This window comes from Camelus dromedarius, chromosome 27 (genome assembly GCF_036321535.1).
Source record: "Camelus dromedarius isolate mCamDro1 chromosome 27, mCamDro1.pat, whole genome shotgun sequence".
Lineage (NCBI taxonomy): Eukaryota > Metazoa > Chordata > Mammalia > Artiodactyla > Camelidae > Camelus > Camelus dromedarius.
The window spans coordinates 11439679-11464396 of record NC_087462.1 but is presented as its reverse complement, the minus strand read 5'-3'; the positions used below and the strand labels follow the sequence as shown (position 1 = coordinate 11464396).

The window sequence follows — 24718 nt, the reverse complement described above, 5'->3', positions numbered from 1 at the left end:
GGCAGAAAGCGCCAGCCCGGCATTCTGTGTTCAGCGCCACCCTGACACGGCGCCCTGGGCTGGGCCTCTCCCGCCGTGGGATGGAGGGCTCTGGACCAGGGCGCTGCAGACCGGGCTGTCGTCTCAGAACCTGAATTCACGCTAACAAACACATCCACTTCCGTAGTGATTTTGAGAGTGGGCTCTCAAGCCAGAACATCTGGGCGTTGCTGCTTACTAGCTCTGTAACCCCAGCCCTGTGGTCTGAGCTCGCTGAGGCTCGGTTTTCTCAGCCGCAGGGTGAGGAGAGCAGGGACTGCCTCGCAAGGCTGTTGCGTAGATTGGGTGGGTCAGGACGGACGCAGGAAGCGCTTTAGGAGTCTCTGTTGCTGTTACTGTTGCATCGCGTGTAGATGGCGTCACTTCCAGCCCTGGCGTCCTCGGAGCCTACAGCCTCACGTGGCAGTGCCAGCCCCTACTGGCCGGCCGAGGGACTGGGGTGCGGTGACTCACCCCGGCTGAGCCACTCAAGCCGCCTCTGTGTACGTGGAGACAAGAGTTACTGTCTTACTCACCCAGCAGGGAGGAAGGGGCTGGACGCCAGCACCAAGACTTCAGCACTTCAATTTTTCTGAAACCCACCGTGTCAAGGGCACGAGCGGCTGCCGTTGATTTGCCCAGAGTGCATTTCAAACCTACCTGCAGCACAGTAGCAGACGAGCCCTCTCTCTCCTAAATCTCCTCTGAGAAGGACCTTCACCGAAACCCGCAGGAGGAAGGTCCTCGCGGCATCACGAGGCTGGAGGAGGGAGGAGGCGACCGGAAGCCCCGTGGCGGCAGTGGAAGGGAGCCCGGCTTTCAGACAGACAGACGCACGGTCCGGGGTATCTCAGGGCACGGGGGTCTCTTTCAGAGCCAGGACAGTTCCCACTGGTTATCTGGGCAGAAGAGCCAAAGGATGGGGCTCCCTGGCGGGAGGAATCTCGGTCAGCATTGTCACTGCATCATCCCGTGACGGAGCTGAGAAGGCGCGGGCGCGGCTGAAGAGGAAGAGCTTTAACAAGTCAGGTGCTGGTTGTGCCACTTTCTAGCTCTGAACTCGGGCACAGCTCAGAGCCTCAGATTCCTCATCTGTAGAGTGGGGCTAAGAACATTAATATTATTACCAAGTTGTATTATTGAATATAATAATGCATAAATATAGTGCTGTTATATTAGCAATAACATTAACCTTGCTGGGCTGTTGGGACAAATTATAATACATACATATTGTACATCTGCTAACGTACTGTATGCTGGTACACTATGATCTATCACACACCGGGCGCCAATAGAAGCTCAGGTAGCAATTATGGTTTAATAATATGAACGTGTTAATAGTAATAGTAGTAGTATTAAATAAATAATAATAATATTTATAAATAATAATTATATATTATTTATTATTATTAACTATTAATAATAATAAATAATAATTAAATAATAAATAGGCTCTTCAAAATGCCCTTCTCTGGTGGGGGGGGGTCTTAAGTGGGGAAGATGTTTGAGAGCAGCATAAAGCCACACTTTGGCATAAGATTTTCTCCTTCCCCCTTGTGAGTTGCGTGGCCATGAGGAAAGTGTGGTGAGGTCAGCCCCCTCATGACGTCAGGCTTCCCGCCAGTCTTCCCAGCATCGGGGACACCCTTTCCTCTTACCACACTGCTAGTCACAACTGCTGCCTTTCGGGATCACGTGCCACGGTGTAGGTGCTACTACTCCCCTCAGGAAGATGGCAAGGTGATGTTCAGAAAGGCTAAGCAGTTTGCCCAAGGTCACACAGCTAGCACATGACAGCAGGATTCGAAACCAGTCCTCTCTGCCTCCAAAAGCCTATGGGCTTGGCCGCCACAGAACACTTCCCTTAGCAAACTGGCAGGGCTCCCCTCCGCACCTGAAGAAGGCTCACAGTCGGAGTAGGAGTCACGGCAGCCGTCACTGCGGGAGGAGTGCGGTTACCCCCCACCCTCACACCCCTGCCTGGCACGAACGAGGACGCTCCGAGTGTGCGGGGAGTGATTGTCAGAGGCTCCTGAGCGGCGCTTGGGGACTGGCTGCCCGCGGGCCCGCACTCACAAAGCCACCCTCTCTGCCTGCAGTGCTACGTCAACCTGCTCTTCTGGTACCAGTTTTTCTGTGGCTTCTCGGGCTCCACCATGATCGACTACTGGCAGATGATCTTCTTTAATCTCTTCTTCACTTCCTTGCCGCCTCTGGTCTTCGGCATCCTGGATAAAGACCTCTCTATGGAAACACTGCTGGCGCTGCCCGAGCTGTACAAGAGTGGCCAGAACTCCGAGGTAAGGGGCTCGGGCTGGCAGGGGGCCGCTGACCTCCGACTCCTCCCTGGAGGTGTCAGAGAAAGAGCTCTGGGCTGGGGGCTGTGTGTCCTGGTCACCGCTCTGCCACTGGCCTCCCACGTGACCCAGGAATGCTCCCTCTTCCTGGCCTGTTCCTCATTTGCTGTTGAAGGTGATGGACCAGACCAGTGGGCACTCTTCTTTTTAGTTATTTCTTAATTACATCACACATTAATATGGGCCTTCCCTAGTGGAATGGGGAGAGGGCTTGCAGAAAGGTCCCCTCCCCCTTAGTCACCTCTCGCCTTCAACGGAACCCCCACAGCTGAGTTGGGAAACCCCGGAGACTAAAAGTTAGTTTGCCTGTCACTGGGTGAGGCATTCATAAGGGAGGGTTCCCACTTTATGTCGGAGAAGACAAAACTTAGGGAGGGCGGGTATAGCTCAGTGGTAGAGCACATGCTTAGCGTGCACAAGGTCCTGAGTTCAATCTCCAGCACCTCCATTTAAAAAATAATTTAAAAATTTTTTTAGAAAGAGACAAAACTTAGAACTCAGTATTAAACACAGTTTAGAACTTGCTGGTATCAGACAGACTAAAGAAGGCTTGAGAAGCCATCAGGATGGTTTCTCAGAAGGTACAGAGAGGACACAGTGATGCGCCAAATGATCTGGAGAAGTCAGAACACAGGCACTCCGACCTGCACAGACTCGGGCCAGGAAGAGCTCTGGAGCAGGGACATTGATAGGCATAAGGGATCCTTTGCACCTGGGGGAAAGGTGGGGAAAGGAGGGCAAAGCCAGATGTGATGTTGGCGAGCTGGTGATATTCTGTGGACAGTCAGCAAAGAGCCAAGCCCAGTCCTAACCCAAAGACAGCTGGAGAGCCAGCCAGGAACCCCAGCTCTTCAGGCGAGGGAGACGTGGCCTCTGAAGCCGCTCAGCTCTGTCTTGGGAACCCATGATCCTGGGCTCTGTTTGAGTGCTCCCTTTTGGATGCTATTCAGAACCCTTGGAATCTCTAAACTTTCTTGTTCGTATGAGCATGGGCAGCTCATGAATGACCATCAATACTTGAGCACTTACTAGGTACCAAAGTCCAATTGCACTGAGACCTCTTGAAACCCAAGGAACTAGTTGGTGTTGTTTTAAACCCACTTTCTATGGAAGCAGAACCAATTCTCAAAGCAGTTTTAGTGGCTTTCACGAAGGTCACACAGAGCTGGAGCTTGAACGGAGGTCTGTCACCCCCAGGTCCTGCTCTTAATGGTTCCATTCTGTTGCCTCTAAGATCAGAAGTGTTGTGAGTGCTGTACTGCCTGCCCCAGCTGTGCACAAGAGAGTGGCTTACAGAGATGAGAGGCTTGCTCTGATGGTGGGGACTGTCGATGTGTTCTCTCCTGGCAGTGCTATAACCCATGGACTTTCTGGCTGTCCATCGTAGATGCCTTCTACCAGAGCCTCGTCTGTTTCTTTATCCCCTACCTGGTAAGTTGCACGACCCCATTCTAACCATACAGATAGCAGGGTGGAACTGGTCCTGTTTATATGAAATCCCAGACTAACAGTATCTTTCTGGACACTTCAGAGCAGAGGCTCCATATAGGTGGCCTACAGACTCCATCCAACCCAGGATATTTGAAAAGGCAGAATAGTTTACCAAAACATCTTAATTTCTGCCAGCTTCTGAAAAACTAAAAGCTATCATTACACTGGGTCATTTTTCCCTCCTAGCAAAAATCCCAAGTTGACTCACTGCCCTGCTTTGATGGCGTGCATGTTCTCCACTTTGCCATAGTCCTCACCATGCCCTTTTGTGTTCCACGTGGCCTTCTTCACTCACCAACTGCTTCTTACTTGAGCCCTGAAGGTTTCTGAATTTGCAACCCTTGATTTCTATCTATATTTGTGCTTCCAAGGTCAAGGCAGCAAGTCTTATAATAAGGGATACTCACTGATCAGAAATAGAAAGAAGAATAGCAAGGGCTACCAGTCCCATCTCAGTTTCATTCCTCAGTTTAAAGAGTGAGGATTTATACAGCATGGGTGTGTGTGTGTTCCTCCTGGACAGGGAACTAAGATGTGGGGTAATCGCTACCAGGTGAACAGTGGTGTCTATCCGGCCTCTGGGCTGACATTCTTTTGCAATTAGCAACGTGACGGGTGTTGAGGAGGCAGCATTTTGTGCTTTCTGTGCATTTCCTGGTTTACGTACCCTCCCTGGCCAGGCCTCTGCCTGCCTCTCCTGCTTCACCCTTTGCCCTTCCTGTGTACTCAACAGACCGACCACCTAGGACTATTTGGACTTTTCACCCTCGGTTCTGCCCTTTGCCTGGTCAGCCTTTCCTCTCTCTCTGCAAGAGAGTATCTCCTCTTATTAGGGCCTCAGCTGACTGCTCTGCTCTGCTCCCAGGGTGCCTTGTACTTGCCTCCATTCTGGCATTTACCCCTTTAAGTTGTACCACATCTGCCCTGCCCAGGAGACTGTGCACTCCTTCCAAGTGGAGACGAATTTTAGCAATTGGCATTGTGCCTGGTAGGTACTCGATAAATCCTTTGCCCCCCTCCTTCCGCAGTGCTCTGGAATACTTCTTGTGGCTTCCTTTGCAAATGCATCTTTAAGTCCTGTCAACTCATCCCTCATCTTGTCTGTTCCGTGGCTCAGCTCCATGTGCATGGCAGCTGGATAGCTCCTCCCCACTCCTCCCCCTCCCGTCACACCTGCCCTCACTGATGCTTTACAGTCATTTGTCGAAGCCAAGGCCTTCGGCCCACGGGCACATCTGACAGTGTCTCTTTCTCCTCTGAAGACCTACAAGGGCTCTGACATTGACGTCTTTACCTTCGGGACACCCGTCAACACCATCTCCCTCGCCACAATCCTCTTGCATCAGGCAATGGAAATGAAGACCTGGGTAAGTACCCCAGAGCTCCTTTGGCCTGAAAATCATGTTCCTGGCCATCAGCCACATTCAGATTTCTGAGTTGTTCTACTCCATGTCATTGATCCACTCGGTAAGTACACACTGAACTCCTTGTGTTCCCCGTGGATAAAGAGGTGCTTACCACCTGGCCAGGACGATAAAATTGACACATGTAAGACAATGAGACAATCTGTTACCAGAATAGGTATTTTTGATTAAAAAAAAAAATTTCACTGTATAGCACAGGGAAATATACACAAAATGTTATGATAACTCACAGAGAAAAAAATGTGACAATGAGTGTGTATATGTCCATGAATAACTGAAAAATTGTGCTGAACACTGGAATTTGACACAACATTGTAAAATGATTATAAATCAATAAAAAATGTTAAAAAAAAAATTCAGGGGTGTTTGAGAGACAAGGAGAACAGGAGACTGACTACTCGCGGCTGTGTTAGGGAGCTATGCGCCCCATTTAATTTGCAGGTAAAGGAGTAAAGACTGTCTCCAGGTAAGCATATCAAGCATCTCCAAATATCACCTTTTAGTGTCTAAGGCAACACCAGCTTTCTCGTTAACTTCTACTAGTCAATGATAATTATAAAGACAAAATGCTTAAAATTATATACCCGGTAACTATCTACATGATCTTTTAATGTATTATCTCATTTAACCTCCCAGAGCCCTTCATGTTAGATAGGATTTGGAGGGGTTTTGAGATTGAGGTACGCAGTGCTGTATGTCAGTTATAAGTTGTACTGCATGACGACTTGACACATACACAGTTGACCCTTGAACAAGCAGGAGCCCCAAACCCTCCATGCAGTGGAAACTCCACGTAGAACTTTACAGCTGGCCCTCCATATCCCTAGTTCCACATCCGTGGGTGGGGTAGCACTGTGGTAGGGACTTAGTGAAAAAAGAAAAATCTGTGTCTACGAGGACCTGTACTGTTAAGGGTCAGTTGTACAGCAAAGTGACAGGTGTTAACTAAACTTATTATGGTAAGCATTTTGCAATACATGCATGTAGGGGTTTTTTTAATTCCCATTTTATAGAGCTATACATAGAAACAGAAATAGGTATAAAGAGGTGAGGAAGCTTTCCCCAATTAGTTCAGGACTGAAGCAAGTTTGAACCTTGGCCAGCTGACTCTTGACCTCTAAACTCCATGCTAATAGTGTGAGGAGATAAGACTGACTGGTTTCAGGGAGCCCACTTTACAGAAAGGTGTCCTTAGCCAAGCTGAAATGGCTTTCCTGAAAGCATTTATATTAAATATCTAGAAAACTGCCCCAAGCAGGCTCAATGTGTTCCCAACATTCTGCAATCGGATCTCCTCCCCACCCCCTACCTCCACCACCATGAGCTAGACCGGCCCTGACATGCTGAGCACTGGTGGGTAAGGGCCACCCAAAGGAGCTTCCGGATCACAGAGTTCCCATTTGAAACCCGCTCTGCTCCAATTCATGCCAATGACAGATGGAACAAAGAGATAAAACCAAAAAGGTACGGCAAGCTTAAGTACAAGCTAAATTTTTTTTTCTTTTAATATATTTTTATTGACGTATAGTCAGCTTACTGTTATGTCAATTCCTGGTGTACAGCACAGTGCTTCTGTCATATGGGAACAGACATACATTCGTTTGCATATTTTTTTCACTGTAAGTTACAAGATATTGACTATGGTTCCCTGTGCTGTACCATATACACTTGCTGCTTATGTATTTTATGCATATTAGTTAGTATCTGAAAATCTCAAACTCCCAATTTCTCTTCCAACTCCCTCTCCTCCTCACCAGTAATCATAAGTTTGTTTTCTATGTCAATGAGTCTGTTTCTGTTTTGCGAATAAGTTTGTCTTTTTTTTTTTTAGATTCCACATCTAAGTGATATCATATGGTAGTTTTCTCTCTCTTTCTGGCTTATTTCACTTAGAATGACATTCTCCAGGGCCAGCCATGTTGCTGCGAATGGCATTTATTCTTTTTATGGCAGAGTAGTATTCCATTGTATAAATATACCACAGCTTCTTTATCCAGTCATCTGATGGGCATTTAGATTGTTTCCATGTCTTGGCTATTGTAAATAGTGCTGCTATGAACATTGGGGTGCATATATCTCTTTGAACTAAGGTTCCCTCTGGATATATGCCCAGGAGTGGGATTGCTGGATCATACGGTAAGTCTGTGTTTAGTCTTTTGAGGAATCTTCATACTGTTTTCCATAATGACTACATTCCCACCAGCAGTGTAGGAGGGGGTCCCTTTTTTCCACAGCCTCTCTAGCATTTATCATTTGTGGATTTTTTTTTTTTTGATGATGGCCATTCTGATTGGTGTGAGGCCTCAGTGTAGCTTTGATTTGCATTTCTCTGATAATTACCAATATTGAGCATTTTTTCAAGTGCCTATTGGCCATTTTTATGTCTTCATTGGAGAATTGCTTGTTTAGATCCTGTGATCCATTTTTGGACTGGGTTGTTTGTTTTTCTCTTATCAAGTTGTATGAGCTGTTTATATATTCTGGAAATCAAGCCCTTGTCAGCCTCATCTTTTACAAATATTTTCTCCCATTCCGTAGGTTGTCTTTTTGTTTTGCTTATGGTTGCCTTTGCTGTGCAAAGAGAGCCCAGAAATGAACCCACAAACTTTTGGTCAATTAATCCTTGACAAATGGAGTAAAGACTGTCTCTTCAGCAAATGGTGTTGGGAAAGCTGGACAGCTACATATAGATCAGTGAAGTTAGAATATTCCCTCACACCATACACAAAAATAAACTCAAAGTTGCTTAACGACTTAAACATCTTAGAAGAAAATATAGCCAAACATTATCCAGCATAAATCTCAGCAATGTTCTCCCAGGGCAGTCTACCCAGGCAACAGAAATAAAAGCAAAAATAAATAAATGGGACCTAGTTAAACTTACAAGCTTTTGCACAGCAAAGGAAACCACAGGCTAAATTTCTTTCAAAACCACCAGCACCAGAAGAGGCAGCCACATAGTGGGGAGAGGAGGTACTGGCTCAAACTGAAGGCTCTCTGGAATCCAGGGCAGGAAGCAGACCCTGGCAATGGGGAATCTGGCTCCTTTGGAGTAAGACACACAGGAGCCTCATTTACTGCTGGGTCCAAGGTTTGGACCAGCATTTCCCAACTCAAGAAGGAAAGATGACAAGCTATCTGGAGTTCTAGTTTTACCCAGAAGCTGTGAGGAAGGTAGACCAGAGTCATACCTTTAATATTAGGAATTAAGCCAAGCTAAGGAAACATTTACAACTCTTGAAAATGCACGTTTGTCATTGCAATTAAAAATGCAATTTGTGGGATCCACTCTAGACTGAACACTGACTAAGAGGAAACTACCGAATTGGAAGGTAATACTAGGAACTTCCACAGAATGCCACACAAACATAAAAATGTAACTAAGAGGAATGGTGGCTAGAATAAATGGCTCCAGCAGCCACATAGTAAGTCAAGGAAAGAATGGTAGAGAATGACACTTAATCAAAATAAATCTGGATATACTGCCTGGTGTATCACAGTAAAAAAAACTGCACAGGTAAATCACAGCAATGTATTTTTTGAACCAGCTTCTGGAGTAATGGAAATAAAAGCAAAAATAAAGAAATGGGATCTGTTTAAACTTCAAAGCTTTTGCACAGCTAGGATACCATCAACAAAACGAAAAGACAACTTACAGAATGGGAAAAACATATTTGCAAATGATGCGACCGACAAGGGACTAATTTCCAAAATATACAAACAAACAGCTCATACACCTTCATATTAAAAAAACAAGCAACCCAATCCAAAAATGGGCAGAAGACCTAAACAAGCAATTCTCCAACAAAGACATACAAATGGCCAATAGGCACATGAAAAAATGCTCAGCATTGCTAATTGTCAGAGAAACGCAGATCAAAATTACAGTGAAATATCATCTCACAACAGCCAGAATGGCCATCATTAAAAAGTCTATAAACGACAAATGCTGGAAAGGGTGTGGAGCAGAGGGAACCCTCCTATATTGTTTGTGGGAATGTAGATTGGTGCAGCCCCTGTAGAGGACAGTAAGGTTCCTCAAAAAACTAAAAATAGACTTACCATGTGATCCAGCAATCCCACTCCTGGGCATACCCACTCCTGGGCATATATCCAGAGAGAACCTTAATTCAAAAAGACACATACATCCCAATGTTCAAAGCAGCACTATTTATAACAGCCAAGACCTGGAAGCAACCTAAATGTCCATCGACAGATGACTGGATAAAGAAGCTGTGGTATATTTATACAATGGAATACTACTCTGCCATAAAAAAGAATAAGCCAGAAAGAGAAAGAAAAATACCATATATCACTTACATGTGGAATATTAAAAAAGGACACAAATGAATACTTATTAGTTATAACTTAGATGATTGATTCCTTGAATACATGTAAGCACATTTGACTGTCCTTTATGATTGGATTACTGAATTCTGTTCATTCTTATTTTGTGGTTGGCTTTATTCCTTTGACAACTATGTAAGTTTAACAAGCTAATGCTCTAAACTGCTCTTGGAAACAATGAACAGTACACATATGTGAATTTAAAACTATGTGCAGTATATTATACAATATATTGCATGTAAATACATATATGTGCAATCAAAAAAAAACTGCACAGGTAAAAGACACAGAGACAATCTTAAAGTCTGATGGAGACTATGGACAAATTACTTGAAAAGGAACAGCAGTTAAGCAAACAATGGAAATGAGAAAACAGTGAAGTAGTTATTTTCAAAGACCTAAGTGATAAATGACATTTCCAGATAAACTCTATGAGGTCTACCACCCATAGACGCTCACTAAAGGAGGAAACATACAAGAACATCATAAAAGCTAAAACTATAAGAAACAATATAATGGTAAGAAAGGGCTGATCATTAGGTAATTAACTTATGCTAAAGCCTTCATCATGAATAGGAAGAGAATAGAAATACACATTTAACCATAAAGGAATGGAAGGAAATAAGAGGAATATAGGAAACTATCCATCCTGCAGGCTGTAGAGAAGATGAAAAAGTAAGAGTAAAGAAAGTGGTGGCAAAAAATTCAAAATATGTTCAAAATAAATCCAAATACATCGGTCCTCACATAAGTGTAAATGTGTTTAATTCATCCACTAAAAGAAAAATTATCAGATTATATTTGCTGGGTGAAAAAAATACAAAGAGAAATAGAAAAATTTATGTCTAGTTTTATACATGTATCAGAAACAGGCATAGGTCAAGAGTAAATCATGATGGAAACTATACTTGCTGCTGCCGAACAACTATAAAAGTATTATATATATACACTCATGGGATGCAGCTGAAGATTTTACTACTGAAAACAAAAAGATGAAAAACAAGCTAAGAATTCAACTCAAGGAACTTAAACTTACCATGTAAACCTAAAGAAGATAGAGGAAGAAAAGATGAGAGGAGATACAAGAAAACAAGAAAGATGAGTAAGACCAAAACTGAGCTCTTCAAAACCCTAATGAAAACTGATCTCTAGAAAAATTGATTCAGGAAAAGACACAGAAAGAGGAGACCACAAAAATAATAACACTAGGAATGAAAAAGACTTCAATTATAGATACACAGTTGTCTCTTAGTACCTGCGGGGTACTGGTCCCAGGACCCCAACGGATAGCAAAATCCACAGATGTTCAAGTCCTCTACATAAAATGGCATGGAACAGTCAGCCTTCCATATCCACGAATTTGGAACTCGTGTATACAAAAGTCCATGTAATCAATATTTTTCCTGAAAATTTAAACCAAGTCAATAATTTCTTTAAATGTAAAATTTACCAAAACATAGTCAAAATCATTCAAGAAACCTGAATAAACCAATCACCATGAAAGAAATTCAACTGGTAATCCTGTCCCTAAAAACACCAAGCCAAAGGCTATAAAGGTGAGTTTGACTGAATTTATAGGGGACAGATAATTCCTATCTCAAATCAATTTTTTTATGGATTCAAAAAATGTAACCAATTTAATTTTCATGGCTAGAATAATTCTGATACCAAAATGGGCATGAACAGTTCAAGGAAACAAAATCATAGACCAATCTCCTCAATGAACATAGATGTAAACAATTCTAATCTAAATGAAATGTTGGCAAATCAACTCAGCAGTATGTTAAAGATAAAGATAACAAAGTCCAACCAAGGAAGTTTTATATTCTGTTGGTAAACTATAAACTGATACCACCACTCTGGAGGACAATTTGAAAATAGCTAGAGAAGTGTAAGTAATCTTATGCTATGACACAATTCTACTTCTAAATATGCACCCTGGACAATACTCTTGCACATGGATATACCTAATTACATACAACAATGTTTACTACATCATTGTTCTTTTTTTTTCTTTTAATTGAAGTATAGTCAGTTACAATGTGTCAGTTTCTGCTGTAGAGCACAATGGCAAGGTCATGCATATACATACATACATACGTTTTCATATTCATTTTCATTAAAGGTTATACAAGATGGTGAATATAGTTCCCTGTGCTGTACAGAAGAAATTTGTTTTTCTGTCTTTATACGTAGTGGTTAACATTTGCAAATCTCAAACTCCCCAGTTTATCCCTTCCCACCCCCTTTTCCCTGTTAACCCATCATTGTTCTTAGTAGCAAAAAAAAAAAAATATTTCTTATAGCAACCTAAATGTTCATCAACAAGAAAATAAATTGTGGCATATTCATATACTAGAACAGTTAAACTAGAACTGCATTTATCAACATAAATAAAGCTCCAAAGCATAACATCTAATGAAAAAAACTGCGCAAGGATACATATACATGATACAATAAAAAAGCATCCATTAACATCAGTATGTAAACATGTAAATATAACATACATGAAAGAAAGATGAACACCGATTTTATTTTCAGGATTAAAGAGAAGGCATTTACCAGACATGGGTGCTTGAATTATATCCGTAAGGCTTAACCTTTTAATAAAATCTGAGGCAAATATGTGTTGAGGAAGAAAAAATAATTTTCCCTCTACCCTTCTAGGTTCTTGGCTGAGATACTCCTGTAATAAAAGACAGATTAATGGGAGAAAAACAAACACAAGTTTATAAATACCTCCTATACACACAGGAGAGACACAGGAAACTGAGTAATTCCCTGAAAATTGCCCAAGTCACCACCTTAAATACCATCTCTAGCTAAAGACAAGAGAAGTTTTGGGGGTTAGGGGAGGCCAGTTCTGGGAGTTAATACAGATTTTCTAGACGTTTAGAATCATCCTTTTCCTTCTGGTAGAGAGGAAGACACCCTTATAAATGTAAATGTCTCTTACAAAAAGATAACTGCTCCTCAGTTTGCAGAGCTTACCCTGTGTCTGCTGTTTCTTAAAAATAACAAGCTAAAAATAATCCGTATGTCAGAGATGTATTTTGCGGTGACAGTCTACTCCATGTGGTTCAAGTTTCAACTTCATGAAGCTGGGTATTGAGTATATGAGGATTGTTGTCTGTGTGCTTGAAATATTTCACAATGACATAATTACATTTTTAAAACACTAGCCCAAGATATTTCCCAAGAGGAACTCTGCTGCCTACCATCCTCTTAATCATTAGGTATTTTTAACCTTTCAAAATGCCCTGTCAAGTCTCATCCAGCCCCAGAGATTCCGTACCCTCTCCGACTGGTCGTCCAGCCCTCTTCCTCAGAGCACTGCATCCACCTGCTTCAAAAGAGGGAACCTGTTCCTTTCACTCACGATTCAGTGCTGTTAACCCACCCAGTGCATCTCTAGACCAGGAATCCCAGTGGTTACAGGTGATTTCTGATACTCTTGGGAAAGGAGTCAGCTACTGGAATCATTATAGAAAAATATTTCCCTTTTGAAAGTGCTTGGAGCAGAGGGGAGGGTGCCTCTCTTTGCTGGGTAGAAAGCTTCACATGAATTTTAATAGCTGTGTCGGTTTTCACAGTCCTCACCAAAGCAACTGAAAATGTTAACTGCTTTCTTCTTCAGGAACAGGGGCTAGGTCAGGCAATCTCTCCCACTGAAAACAAGCTAATGGATATATACAGACTAAAGGTATGAGAAAGACGGCAGGATAGAAAAGACCAGGACCTCTGGGAAAGATGGATCGCAGAGAAGCAGCCTGAGCCAAAGCCTCTCTCCTCCTGAGGGTGCTTGCAACCCCGCCCAAAACGAACTTTTTGGCAGACTTGATGGAGCATAAGGTTCAGAATTTAAAACTCAGACTTCTAAAGTGGGAGTCTAGTAGGAGACCGTGTTAAATTAGGACCCCAGAGGCTGTACCCTCAGGGTAAAGGCACACGCAAAAGCGGACCTGCCTGCACTCCCTCCCCAGCAGGGACTGTAGAGATCGGTCCCCCTGTGCTGAACAGAGCAGAGAGAATCCAAACCATTTCCTGGGAAATGGACCGTGGGCCGTCCTCACACAGATGTGCAGCCCAGATTCTTTGTATCACCTGGGTGAGCCAAACTTTGATGTATGAATTCAGTTTAAAATGGCTGTAGATTCCATGTATAAGTGATATCATATGATACTGGTCTTTCTCTGTCTGATTTACTTCCCTTAGCCTGATAATATCTAGATCCATCCACAAATGAATGTATTTATGAAACAGAACCAGACTCACAGACAGAAAACAAACCCTTACGATTACCAATGGGGAAGGAGGGGCTGGATAAATTAGGAGTTTGGGATTAGCAGATATAAACTACTTTATATACAGAATAGATAAACAACAAGGTTCTACTGTATAGCACACGGAACTATATTCAATAGTTTGTAATAACCTATAAAAGAATATATATTTTATACATATGCATGAATATATGTGTAACTGAATCACTATGCTGTACACCAGAAACTAACACAATGTTGTATATCAACTATACTTCAATTAAAAAGAAAAAACTAGCTTGACACTGCCTTAGGTTATTGCAAAATACACACCCACACACACACCCTCTCCAGAGAGTTATCCTAAGCTTCACAGTATCCCCAACTTTCCAAGGATAAGAAGCATCGCACATTCAAAAATAAGGAAGCTCAAAATGAAACAAGAGCTCATAAATGAAGATCACAGGCATCAGTCACAAGTATTTCGAGCACTGGAATTACTGGATATAAATTCTAGAAAAGCTCTGTTTGCTATGTTTAAAGAAGAATAAACTTTAAAATATCTGCGAGGATTGGTAAAACATACAAAGAAACCTAAAAGGTTTGAAAAAAGACCAAATAAACCAGTAGCAGGAAGAGATACTTCAGAGGAGGCAGAGTTGTCAAGTACTCAGAAGTCCTTGCATGATTCAGGAGGAGGGAGACGTAGAAACTTTACTCTGCAGTAAGTCAAGACTGCTTGTTATCATTTACTGAGTAATCACTAAAAGAACAGAAATGGAGCATTTAACTTTCAAACTAGTAAAGGTGCGGATGCAATTTTACGAAATCATCAGTAAGTTTAAAAGAAGACAAGAATCGGAAGGCAAGACACACAAGACAGGCAGGACAAAATACGATCAGCCCACGGCACACTGCACCGCTCTGAAAATGAGGAACCGACAGCCACGTGTGGGGAAAACACGGCTCATCACACAAATATAATATTGAGGAAAAAAAGACAGAAGTCACCCCAAATATGACTATCCGATTTTTAAAAACAGGCTATCAAGGGAACTGTAGCTAGATGGTAAAACTACAGAATAGTATGAAAATTATCACCCAAGTCAAGGCTGAGACAGAAGATTTCGGGGTTTCTGGAGGACGGGTGGTAGCAACATGGGTGTTTACGTTATACTGGTCTGTCAAATGGCACGCTTTTTAAAATGGTTTCTGTGTATGTTGCATTTCCACAAAAAAGTTTATGACAAAGTCAGCCGAGTAGCATGACTGCAGTCCCTTCAACGGCGTTCACCCCTTTCCTCCCGCAGACCATCATCCACGGGCTGGTTCTCATAGGCAGCTTCCTGATGTACTTCGTGGTGTCCCTGGTGTACAACGCCACCTGCGTCACCTGCAACAGCCCCACCAATCCCTACTGGGTGATGGAAGACCAGCTCTCAGAGCCCACCTTCTACTTCGTCTGCCTCCTTACACCGGTCGTGGCCCTTCTGCCAAGGTTTGAGCGGGGCGGGGGGGGCTGTTTTCTGCCTAGAACTACCACTCTCCTCTCAGTCCGTCGTTTTCAAGAGTCAGGAGTTTGTTTGGGATGCTTAAGGCTGTTGTTTCAAAGAGAGGGAGCTAGGACAGAAAGAATAACGATCTTAGAGGCAGACAGCACGGACTCTGGTCCCAGGACAGCCACAGAGCAGCGAAGTCACCCAGTCTGGCCCGGCCTCTGCTGTAACATCTGTAAAATGGGAGTACTAACTCCCCCTCCTGCCTTACAAATATTGTTGTGTCTAAGGAATCATCCTGGAAAGCTCTCTAGTCCTTTCTTCGTTAGCCCAGAGGCCTCACACTCAAATGCCCACAAGGACAGGTGAGCAACTGAAGCAAACCAGGAAAAGCACAGACATTGGGAGAAGGGACTTGGTCTCACACCATCACTACCACAAGGAAACATCAAGACTAGCATTCCAGAGCTTTTGATTTTCCCCAGGAATTCCAATTCTGCATGACATAGCCAACGTTTTAATATTACTCGAATTTGTTAAAACACACACACAGACACACACATATACACACCCTATATTAGTCCCTGGTCATGAATCTGGCTACTTCTAACATTTGCAGCTTAAATCCTCTGCATTTGCCTTTTCCAGATAAACAGCAACAGTAACAAAAGTCATGCCTGGCATTTCCCCGGAGCTCACTCTTGACTTGTGCTCTTCTGTCTAGCTCATTTGCTTTTGCAAAATCACCTAGAAGTTAGGCAGAGCCGTAGCTGTAGTCCCACTTGCTCATGGGACAGCTCAAGTCCCAACAGGGACCAGAACGTGCCCAGCAGACCGCCACAGGTCACAGTGGGAGCTGGACCCCCCAACCCAGAGGCCGGTGTCCCGCCCTCCAGCCCGCACGCTCCAGTCGCAACAATCGCTGAGCTTAACGATGACGTGCGCCGAGGTGAGGCTCAGCCCCTCTCCATCCTCAGGATCTCACCTCCCTGAGCACTGAAATTCAGCCACTTTATCATTATAAGCTGTAGTCACCAGGCCATCGCAACATTGTGTAGACCTTTTCCTAAACCAAAGTTAAGCAGAGGGCCATTAGCAGGTGTTGCTTCCTTTAAATAAGTTTGGCAGTTGGGTCTCCGTTTCTTCTTTCTAAGCTGTCTCAGGGCCCTGACGTCGGGAGCAGAGTTCAGAGGCTGAGGATATCAGGAGGACAGATGCTACTGTCAACTTCACAAACGCTGGTTGAGTTCTCAGTATGCGCTGCGTACACAGCCTCCCTGCTTGCTCTCCTCATCTGCCCGCTCCCTGCCTCAGACTCTGGGCTCCGCACCACCAAGCTTCCTCCGTTTCCCTCAAGGCTCCATGTCCTCTCACCCTCCCACCTTTGGACATGCTGTTCCTTCTGTTCCAAATGCCCTTCCGGTTACGGAACCTCTCACCCTTCAACAGCACTGCAGGCGTGACCAGTTCCAGAAACCTGCTGTGACTTCCCCTAATTCCCTCGGGCTGAAGCAGATCCGCTCTCTCTGCTCTGTTCCCATTGCCCTGTCTGTCTGTCCCTCCCTTTACCCTCCTTAGTATCTGTTTTATCTGTTTGTCTTGGTCTGACCATTAAGTCCTGGGAAGACGGTATCCTTCTTACCAGCATATACCCTACCCCCAGCACAGTTCTGTCACGTAGCAAATGATACTAAAGAAACAGATGAATAAGACAGGACCCTTGCTCTCAAGAAGCCTGACATCCAACAGACAATTCAGACATAAGCTTGACCACAATACAGGTGGAAGTCTAGAATTCTAGTATTAATAAAGGACCTCAAGACTTAAGAGTGAGAAGCAATTAAGCCCAGCCTCAGAGGACATACTTGCCACCCCACCCTTTCATCAGCCCAGCCTCCTGGGAGACGGACTTTGGAAGAGACCACGAAGACCATGCCCTCATTGGAAAAGGGCGTCAAATAAGTCAGTTAAATATTTTTGTCTACAATCTGGGGGTTAAACACAGTTGTGATCACCTCTAACCAAGGACTGACCTCCTCCGTTCTGTGTCTTATTTGAGGCATGGAAATAACCATCAGCCCCCATATTCTTTGCCTTACCTTTGGCTCGAAGACACACTTGGAGCCAAAGGCTACCAACTTGATGAAGACAATATGAAAAGTATGAACGTTCTTGAAAAAGACAAGCACTCCACACTATAGCTTGTTAAACAGATGAGGGACCGATTAGGGAGAAGCTAGCAAATATTTTCTTGCCAGTTACCATAGCCTGCAAGTTCGATCTTTGCTTATTCTATATAATTATTGTAAACTTGAATTTCTCTTTAATTCTGTTTACTAGGAAAGAGATTTCCTTTGACAGAGAAAGGATTATTTTAATGGCCCCAAGGACTGTTGACTTGTAACCCTGGGACAATTAATTTTTGTTACAGGACACTACAGGAGAGAATGTTTGCTGTAGAAAACTGTATTTGTTCACTTAAAACTGTTTGCTGCATTTATAATAGAGATTGATTTCACTCACCAAGCTGGTGATAATTAGCCACTAACCATGACCTCACTAATCTCAGTCTAATTAATTCAACCAGTGTGAAAGAACTGTATGGATTCTCTTAAACTGAGAGCAAGTAAGTTTCTTTCATTTTATCTGTAAAATAACTAACATACAAACTTTAAAACACAATGCAGCCCCGTAATGAGCTGCAACAGAAGGTACCAGCCCTTGGACGCTCTTCGCGTGGCTTCAGTAACACAGCACTCGGGTTCTCTGCTGCCCCTTCTTTGTTCCCTTTGCTAGCTCATGTCTTTCGCACGCTGTATGTCAAGCCTTCATCCTAGGTTGTCTTGCAACTTTAATTCTCTCTAGAGACATAGCAACCACTATTGTGAAGTTAAATATCCTTTGTAACAGATGAATCTCCAACATCAACTCCCAGCCCAGATCTTTCTTCTGAATCCCAGGTGCCTCTTTATAGCCGCCTCTTCATCGCCAGCACTGGGCATGCGAAGTCTGAGGGAGGTGGGAGACATCTGCAGCTCCGTGATCCACCACCATCCCGGAAACCTGAACCTCCTCCAGAGTCCCTCTCATCCAGTGTCACCCACTGGGAACCAAGGCAGGCCCATGACAGTTATCCCTGATACCACCCACCACCACAAGACCCTATCAAGTTTTATCTGCTACCTAGTTCTCAAATCCCCCACCATTTCCGTTTCTACAACCCTCACCATGGATAGGTTACAATTCCTTTCATCCCAAATTGCTTCAAAAGTCTCCTATTGGGTTTTACTCTCCTTCATTATAATTGGGTCAAAGTGTAATCATGTCATGTTTACAACTTTCCAAGCGTTTCCCAAGGTCTTTACAATAATCCACAAAAACCAAAACATCCCTCACAGTCCCTGCCACCTTCTGTGTCGTATCTGCCCACCGTCGTGCTGAGGGTCTGGTTCTCACCCCCTCTTCACCTGGCTCCCTCCGGTGCATCCCTCAGTCCTCAGCTTTAATGTTTCCTCGCCAAGAAGGGTCTCTCACATCAGGCCAGGTGTTTGACGCTCTCACTGCTCCCTTGGCTTCTAACTCTATTCCTGTGCTATGGGGGCCTGGACCATTGTAGGGACTGGACAAATATTTGTTGACTAAACGGACAGAGAAGGGTAGCTTAGAGGAAGGTTTAAACTGAGGAGAGTCCGGTTTCCAGGCAAGACGTTGAGTCTTCCCTCAAACACGTATGCGGGGCCACCTGTACTGCCGCCCCGGGTGACATGAGCGCGAGTTGGGAAGGTCTCTGATCCGTAGGATCTGCTGTAGTCTTCACACTGTGGGGTCATCCTGAAACTTCTAGAAATAGTGGAAGGATGGGAGCCTCTCTGCTTTTAAGGCTTTCAAAATAAAATTTTTTCAAGGATTTTTTTTTTAAAGAACTTAGATGTCCACTAGGCCAACTGCATTACTTTTTAGATAATCTGAAACCCAGAGAGGGGTATGAGTTGCCCAGTATCACAAGACGGTGTATGTCTTCTCCATCAATCATGGAGTTTTTGTCACGTCCTTACCCCTTCCCTCCCTAAACTTGAAACAGGTAAAAGGTTCTTGGCACAGATAGAGACTCCCAATTCCAGAGTCCACTGCAGGCGACACACAGCTTGGCAGGGGAAAGGAACCCTGAATTAGCCGTCAGGGAACTCTTAACTTCTCAGGAGACCCCCAGGAAGCCCACCTCATCACCTGGGACCTCAGTATCTTCATCTGGCAAACAGGGACATAACACAGTGATGCTGTGAAGTCAGTGCCGCCCACGGACTCAAGAAAAGAATATGCATTGTGAAAACCACTTAAAAATTAATGTCCACAAGGAGTTGTCATGACAAAGCAAGTAACTGTGCCTAAATTCAAACAGCCCAGAAACAGAATGGGCTGCCTCATGCATGGTAGGTAAGAGAAAAACCTCAGAATCCAGAGCACGTGGCTGTGACCACAGCTTGACCACTGTGTGTGGCTCTGGACAAACCACCGATCACCTCTCGGTACCGCCAATTCCGTGCCTGTACACAGGGCAAAACAAAAGGACAGCAGTACGAGACTGGGGCGAGGATAATATTAGTTAATAGTATGTAAAGCTCTTGGAATAGGTCTGGTACATCCTAAATGCCAGCTGTTACATTCTGTTGTTGGACCCCCTGAACCAGCGGTGCCCAGGCGTAGATGTGATCCGTCAGCCCAGAGAGCAGCAGAGAGGAGCTTTCCCTGGGTGGGGAGTTGGGTTCTTAGGACCCTTTCAATGCTGAAATTCAAGAGGTCAACCAAAGTCAGAAAATATCTTCGTTCTGTCGTTGCCCACCAGGTACTTCTTCCTGTCTCTGCAAGGGACATACGGGAAATCTCCGATCTTAAGAGCTCAGAAAATTGACAAACTCCCCATGGACAAAAGAGACCTGGAAATCCAGAGCTGGAGAAGCAGGCAGAGGCCTGTCAGTGTCCCCAGAGAAGCCCGGTCTACCCACTGTCCAGTGCCACCTGTCCCCGAACAGGGCTTCAGAGCCAGCACCCCGAAGAGCTCTCGCCCTACCAAGCGGGACTGGGTGCTGCCTGGGGAGAGAGGCAGCAGGGACCACATCAAGGATGACCCATGCTCAGGAGACTCCTCAGTTACATTCTCACCTAGGGAGCACCTTCTTCTGGACCCTCACAGGATGGTGGCGTCCGGAGCCTACTCAGGTGGACAGACTAACGCCAACTGGCCCTTGAGCGGAGGCAGCCACCGCCGGTCCCAGAGTTCCCCGCCCCTGACCGTATGAGGGGCGTGCGGAGATCTGTGCAAACTCAGAGGCAGCCGTCCCACCCCGGGCTTCATTAACCGTGACTCTTCCTCTTCATGGAGGAAAGAACGGGCCAGGCTTCCTCGCCACCAGGCTTGGCTTCCACAGAGGAAGTGCTGGCCCCACGGGGTGTGACAAAATGGACTGGAAACCAGTTGACCTCTAGTTCTGCTGCTGCCAGGCAGCACGTCTTGCCAACAACAGAGTTTTTTTTTTTTTTTTAACAAGGAGGCTCTGTTTCTATTGCATTGAGTTTTTTTTTTTTAATTTTTTAGCCCACATTCTTTGCCCCTCTAGACAAGCACACGCCACAGCCCAGTGCCACTGGGCCGTCAGTTTCCACGATTCCAAGAAATGCATCAACCCAGCTGATATCTCAAGATACGGAAGCTTCCGGGCATGTCAGACCATCACCTCGCCTCCCGGTGCCCAAAGTTAAAAGTCTCAGAAGCGTCCCACACACACAAGTGTTTCATCTCAAGCAGACGGCAGTGATGGGCATGTCGGGGTCAGCATCCCTTCCATTCTGAGTTGGGTCTGCTCTAGCCAAAGAAAACCATGTCTAAAGATTAAAACTAGACATGAACTCAGTGCCACAGACACTTCTGAGGGTCGTGGAAGCAGAAGGAACACAGGCATGGGAAAAGGAACGGGCGCAGCAGACCCCCGTGCTTCAGCTAGTAAGCCTCACGGCCCTCGGTCTGGGCACGCAGGCCGAGCAGCTCTCTCTTCCTAAAGATATTTATTAATTTTTAAATAAAAGTATAGGTGTCCCCCACTTTTCAGAAATTTGCCTTACGCCATTTCACTTTTACGACTTACCTGGGTGCTGGTTTTTGCTAACCAAAAGACATCCAAAGAGGATTTTTGCTTTTACCAAAAACAAACAAACAAACAAACAGTGAGACGCAAAAGCAGCCTTCAGCATTTGTTTCGCAGGCGCCCCCCCCCAGCAGCACCCCGAGGCTCCTTCCGGGGCAGCTGCACCTGGCAGCGCAGAACCGAACCGCCGTGGCTGCGAACCGCGTCTGAGCGCCTGTGCTGCCTCTGTATTTATTTTGTGCATCCCTTAGTGAGACGTCTCCTGAGGTAGCTGCTCCTCTGCTTTACGCCTCTTCAGCTTAACGAGAACGTTCACAGCCCACTGTGCTTTCAGCGAGCAGGGGAACCTGTGCCATCCTGGGTCAGCTCCCCGCACAGGCAAACGCGGGGACCGGATCTTCACGCGTCTGCACCTGAAGAGCTGACCTACACGACAGAGCGACCCTGAACCCAAACGACGGCGTCTGAAAGGGGGGGAGGAATGTTAAACCCCCTGCGTTAAGCCTGTCCCAGAAGATCACATGCTTGAGATGAATGAGGGAGAGTCAGAGGGCGCCTCACTTCACAGGGAGCAGGATTCCTGAGACTCCTTATCGCCAGAGGTCGTAAATGCCAAAAATGTAAGAGCTCACAACAGTGCTGGAAAAAAAAGAATGGATAACAACACGCCGTCTAGAGAAGCAAGGTCCCCTGTGGGCAAGGGTAGCCTGTCCCTAGTCTTTTAAGATAAGTCAAGGAGGACGACTGAGTCCTCCCTCCTTAAGGTGCTGCTGCTACATATTAGGGGAAAAGTACAGGGATGGATACAAGTGTGGCAAGTCCCAGCCACCGCTGACATCACTTGAGTAACTTCCCAGCAAATGTGCCCCCAAAACAGCTCAACAATCAAGTTGGCACGTGGCAGACTGAGCTGGTCCTCTGACCATCCTGCTGGCAAACCTGCACTGGGCCATTCGGGGCATCGCCCTAGAGTCAATCCCCTGGACCTCTCTGGCTGACTCTGCCACAGAGTGATGCCAGCGCTGGCCGGCTGGTGGGTGTTCAGGGGAGCCCTACGTGAGGACCGCGCGAGGAGGAGCAGCTAAACAAATCGGGCACAGCAGTAATTATATAAATTGTCCCAAATGAAGGGACTGACCCAAAGCTTCTATCTCAGGGTCATTCCTTTCCCCCTATGACTCCCTCCCACTCCTAAAAGCCAGATGAGACCAGTAGGAGGTTTCAGAAGAGAACGGAGTAGAGGGAAGAACTCTGGCCGCAGGAGATCGGGCTGTGAGCCTTTTCTCTGCCCCGCACGCTCTAGGAGCCAGGAGCACCTACGTAGGTTGCCACACCTGCGTATTAGGTGTTACCTGCCCTATCTCCCAGGCTTGGCAGGAGGATGTTAACACCCTCAACAGTAACCGGGGATTTTTATTTCAGAGCTAAGAGGGACTGAGGTGATGGGAAGCTGAGAAAATATCTGACCCCTGTACCTTAATGCCAAACCCGACCCAACACTGTGCTGCTGCCCTCTCTCCTGCGTGACCAGCCCTCCAGTTTGCCTGGGGTTTTCCCAGTCTTAGCACAGAAAGCCCCACATCCCGGGAAGGTCCTCAGTCCTGGGCCAGCCAGGCCAGCTGGTCACCTCCTCTTGTCCTTCCTTGAAAACCAAACCAACTGTGACTGTCCAAGTGCCATCTTAGGGGAAAAGGTTATTACAACTATTTCCCTGTAACATTATGCTAATGATGATATTTAATACATTTTTATACATTCATGACCTTTTAGGAATTACCTGGAAATGGATTACCCTTTATTAGAAGAAAAAATAAACATGGTTTTCCACTGTCGCCTGCAGTTTTGAATATTCTTATCCATCCATCCATCTTTGCATTCACTCGTTCGTTCGTCCACCCATCCATCCATCTATCTTTCCAGTAAACTTCTGTTGGCCCCTGCTAGACGCCTGGCAATGTGCGTGGGGCTGTGAGGAGGTCGGTCCCTTCTTAAAGCAGCTCATAGCCTTGTGGGACTTAGAGCATCAGGAATACATCTGATCCAATGTAAGCGTGTGACACAAACCGCAATGGCTGTCAGACACAACATACATAGTCCTCTCTCTCTCAAACTCTCACCTGCATACGCCCCTCTTCCTGGAAGCCTGACTCCAATCTCACACTCATTCATTAGATGCCTCTTCCCATTCACTCATTCAGCAAATATCAAGTGAGCGCCTGCCATACACAGCACTGTGGTGGGCAACACGGATAAAAGCCCAGGGCCTGCCCACAAGGGATTTACAATCTAGGAAGGGAGACAGACGCTACGCAAGGAAATCAATAAATGTGACCATTGCACACAATGAAAGGAAGCAAGGATGGAGAGGAAGGGAGGTTGGTGGCTCCCAGGGTAATCAGGGAAGGCGTCTCCAAGGAGAAGGCATTTCAGCTGAGACCCTAACCATGAAAACAAGTCCTCAGGGACGGACCGTTGCAAATGGAGAGAATTAAGTATGAAAGCCTTGAAAAAGAGATTTCGGTGTATTCAAAAGAAGAAGAAAAAGAAGAAAGGGGGTTAGTGCGACTAGAACCCAATAAGCAAAAGGAACTCTGTGATGATGTGAGTAGGAACAACTGCATTCGCTAATTCTGCGCTAGGCGCTGATCCAAGTTCACATTGTCCTTAAACCTCACCGAACCCTTCAAGGCAGGTACAGCAGTCCACTCCCCTTATGCTGGAGGATTATGTTCAGGACCCCCAGTGGGTGCCTGAAACCACAGATAACACATACACACCTATGGTGAAATGTACAAATTAGGCACAGTGACAGGACACCCAGATTGCTGGCCTCACTGCTCTTGCACTATGGGGCCACCACTAAGTAAAATAAGGGTGACTCGAACACAAGCTCTACGCTATCGAGACGTGATAACTGAGCCGGCTGTCACGTGCCCAATGGAGGCAGCACACAGAGCGTGGACACACTGGACAAAGGGACAATTCACATCCCAGGTGGGACGGCACAAGATTTCATCAAGCTACTAAGAACACCATGCAATTTAAAACTTACGAGTGGTTGATTTCTAGAATTTTCCATTTAGTATTTTTGGACCACCGCTGATCAGGGGGAACTGAAACCATGAAAAGCAAAACCACAGGTAAGGGGGGGCTGGTGTACTATTTTTCTCCTCTGTTTTAGTT

General features: G+C 45.3%; 1 protein-coding gene across 7 annotated transcripts in view; it reads left to right on the top strand.

Moving 5' to 3' along the window:
- The window catches only part of ATP10B (ATPase phospholipid transporting 10B (putative)), a 236504-nt gene extending 212454 nt beyond the window's left edge, over window positions 1-24050 (top strand). For 5 of the 7 annotated variants that reach the window (XM_031437734.2, XM_031437735.2, XM_031437732.2 and 2 more), the window contains 5 exons: window positions 2118-2318; window positions 3726-3806; window positions 5129-5233; window positions 15210-15397; window positions 20239-24050. In XM_031437734.2, coding sequence (XP_031293594.2) covers window positions 2118-2318; window positions 3726-3806; window positions 5129-5233; window positions 15210-15397; window positions 20239-20692 — 1029 coding nt within the window. In that variant the 3' untranslated portion in view covers window positions 20693-24050. Of the gene's footprint in view, window positions 1-2117; window positions 2319-3725; window positions 3807-4731; window positions 5234-15209; window positions 15398-20238 lie in introns of those variants that run through there. The other 2 variants (XR_004131953.2, XM_031437738.2) reach the window with 2 other exon arrangements.
- The last annotated feature ends 668 nt before the right edge of the window (window positions 24051-24718 follow it).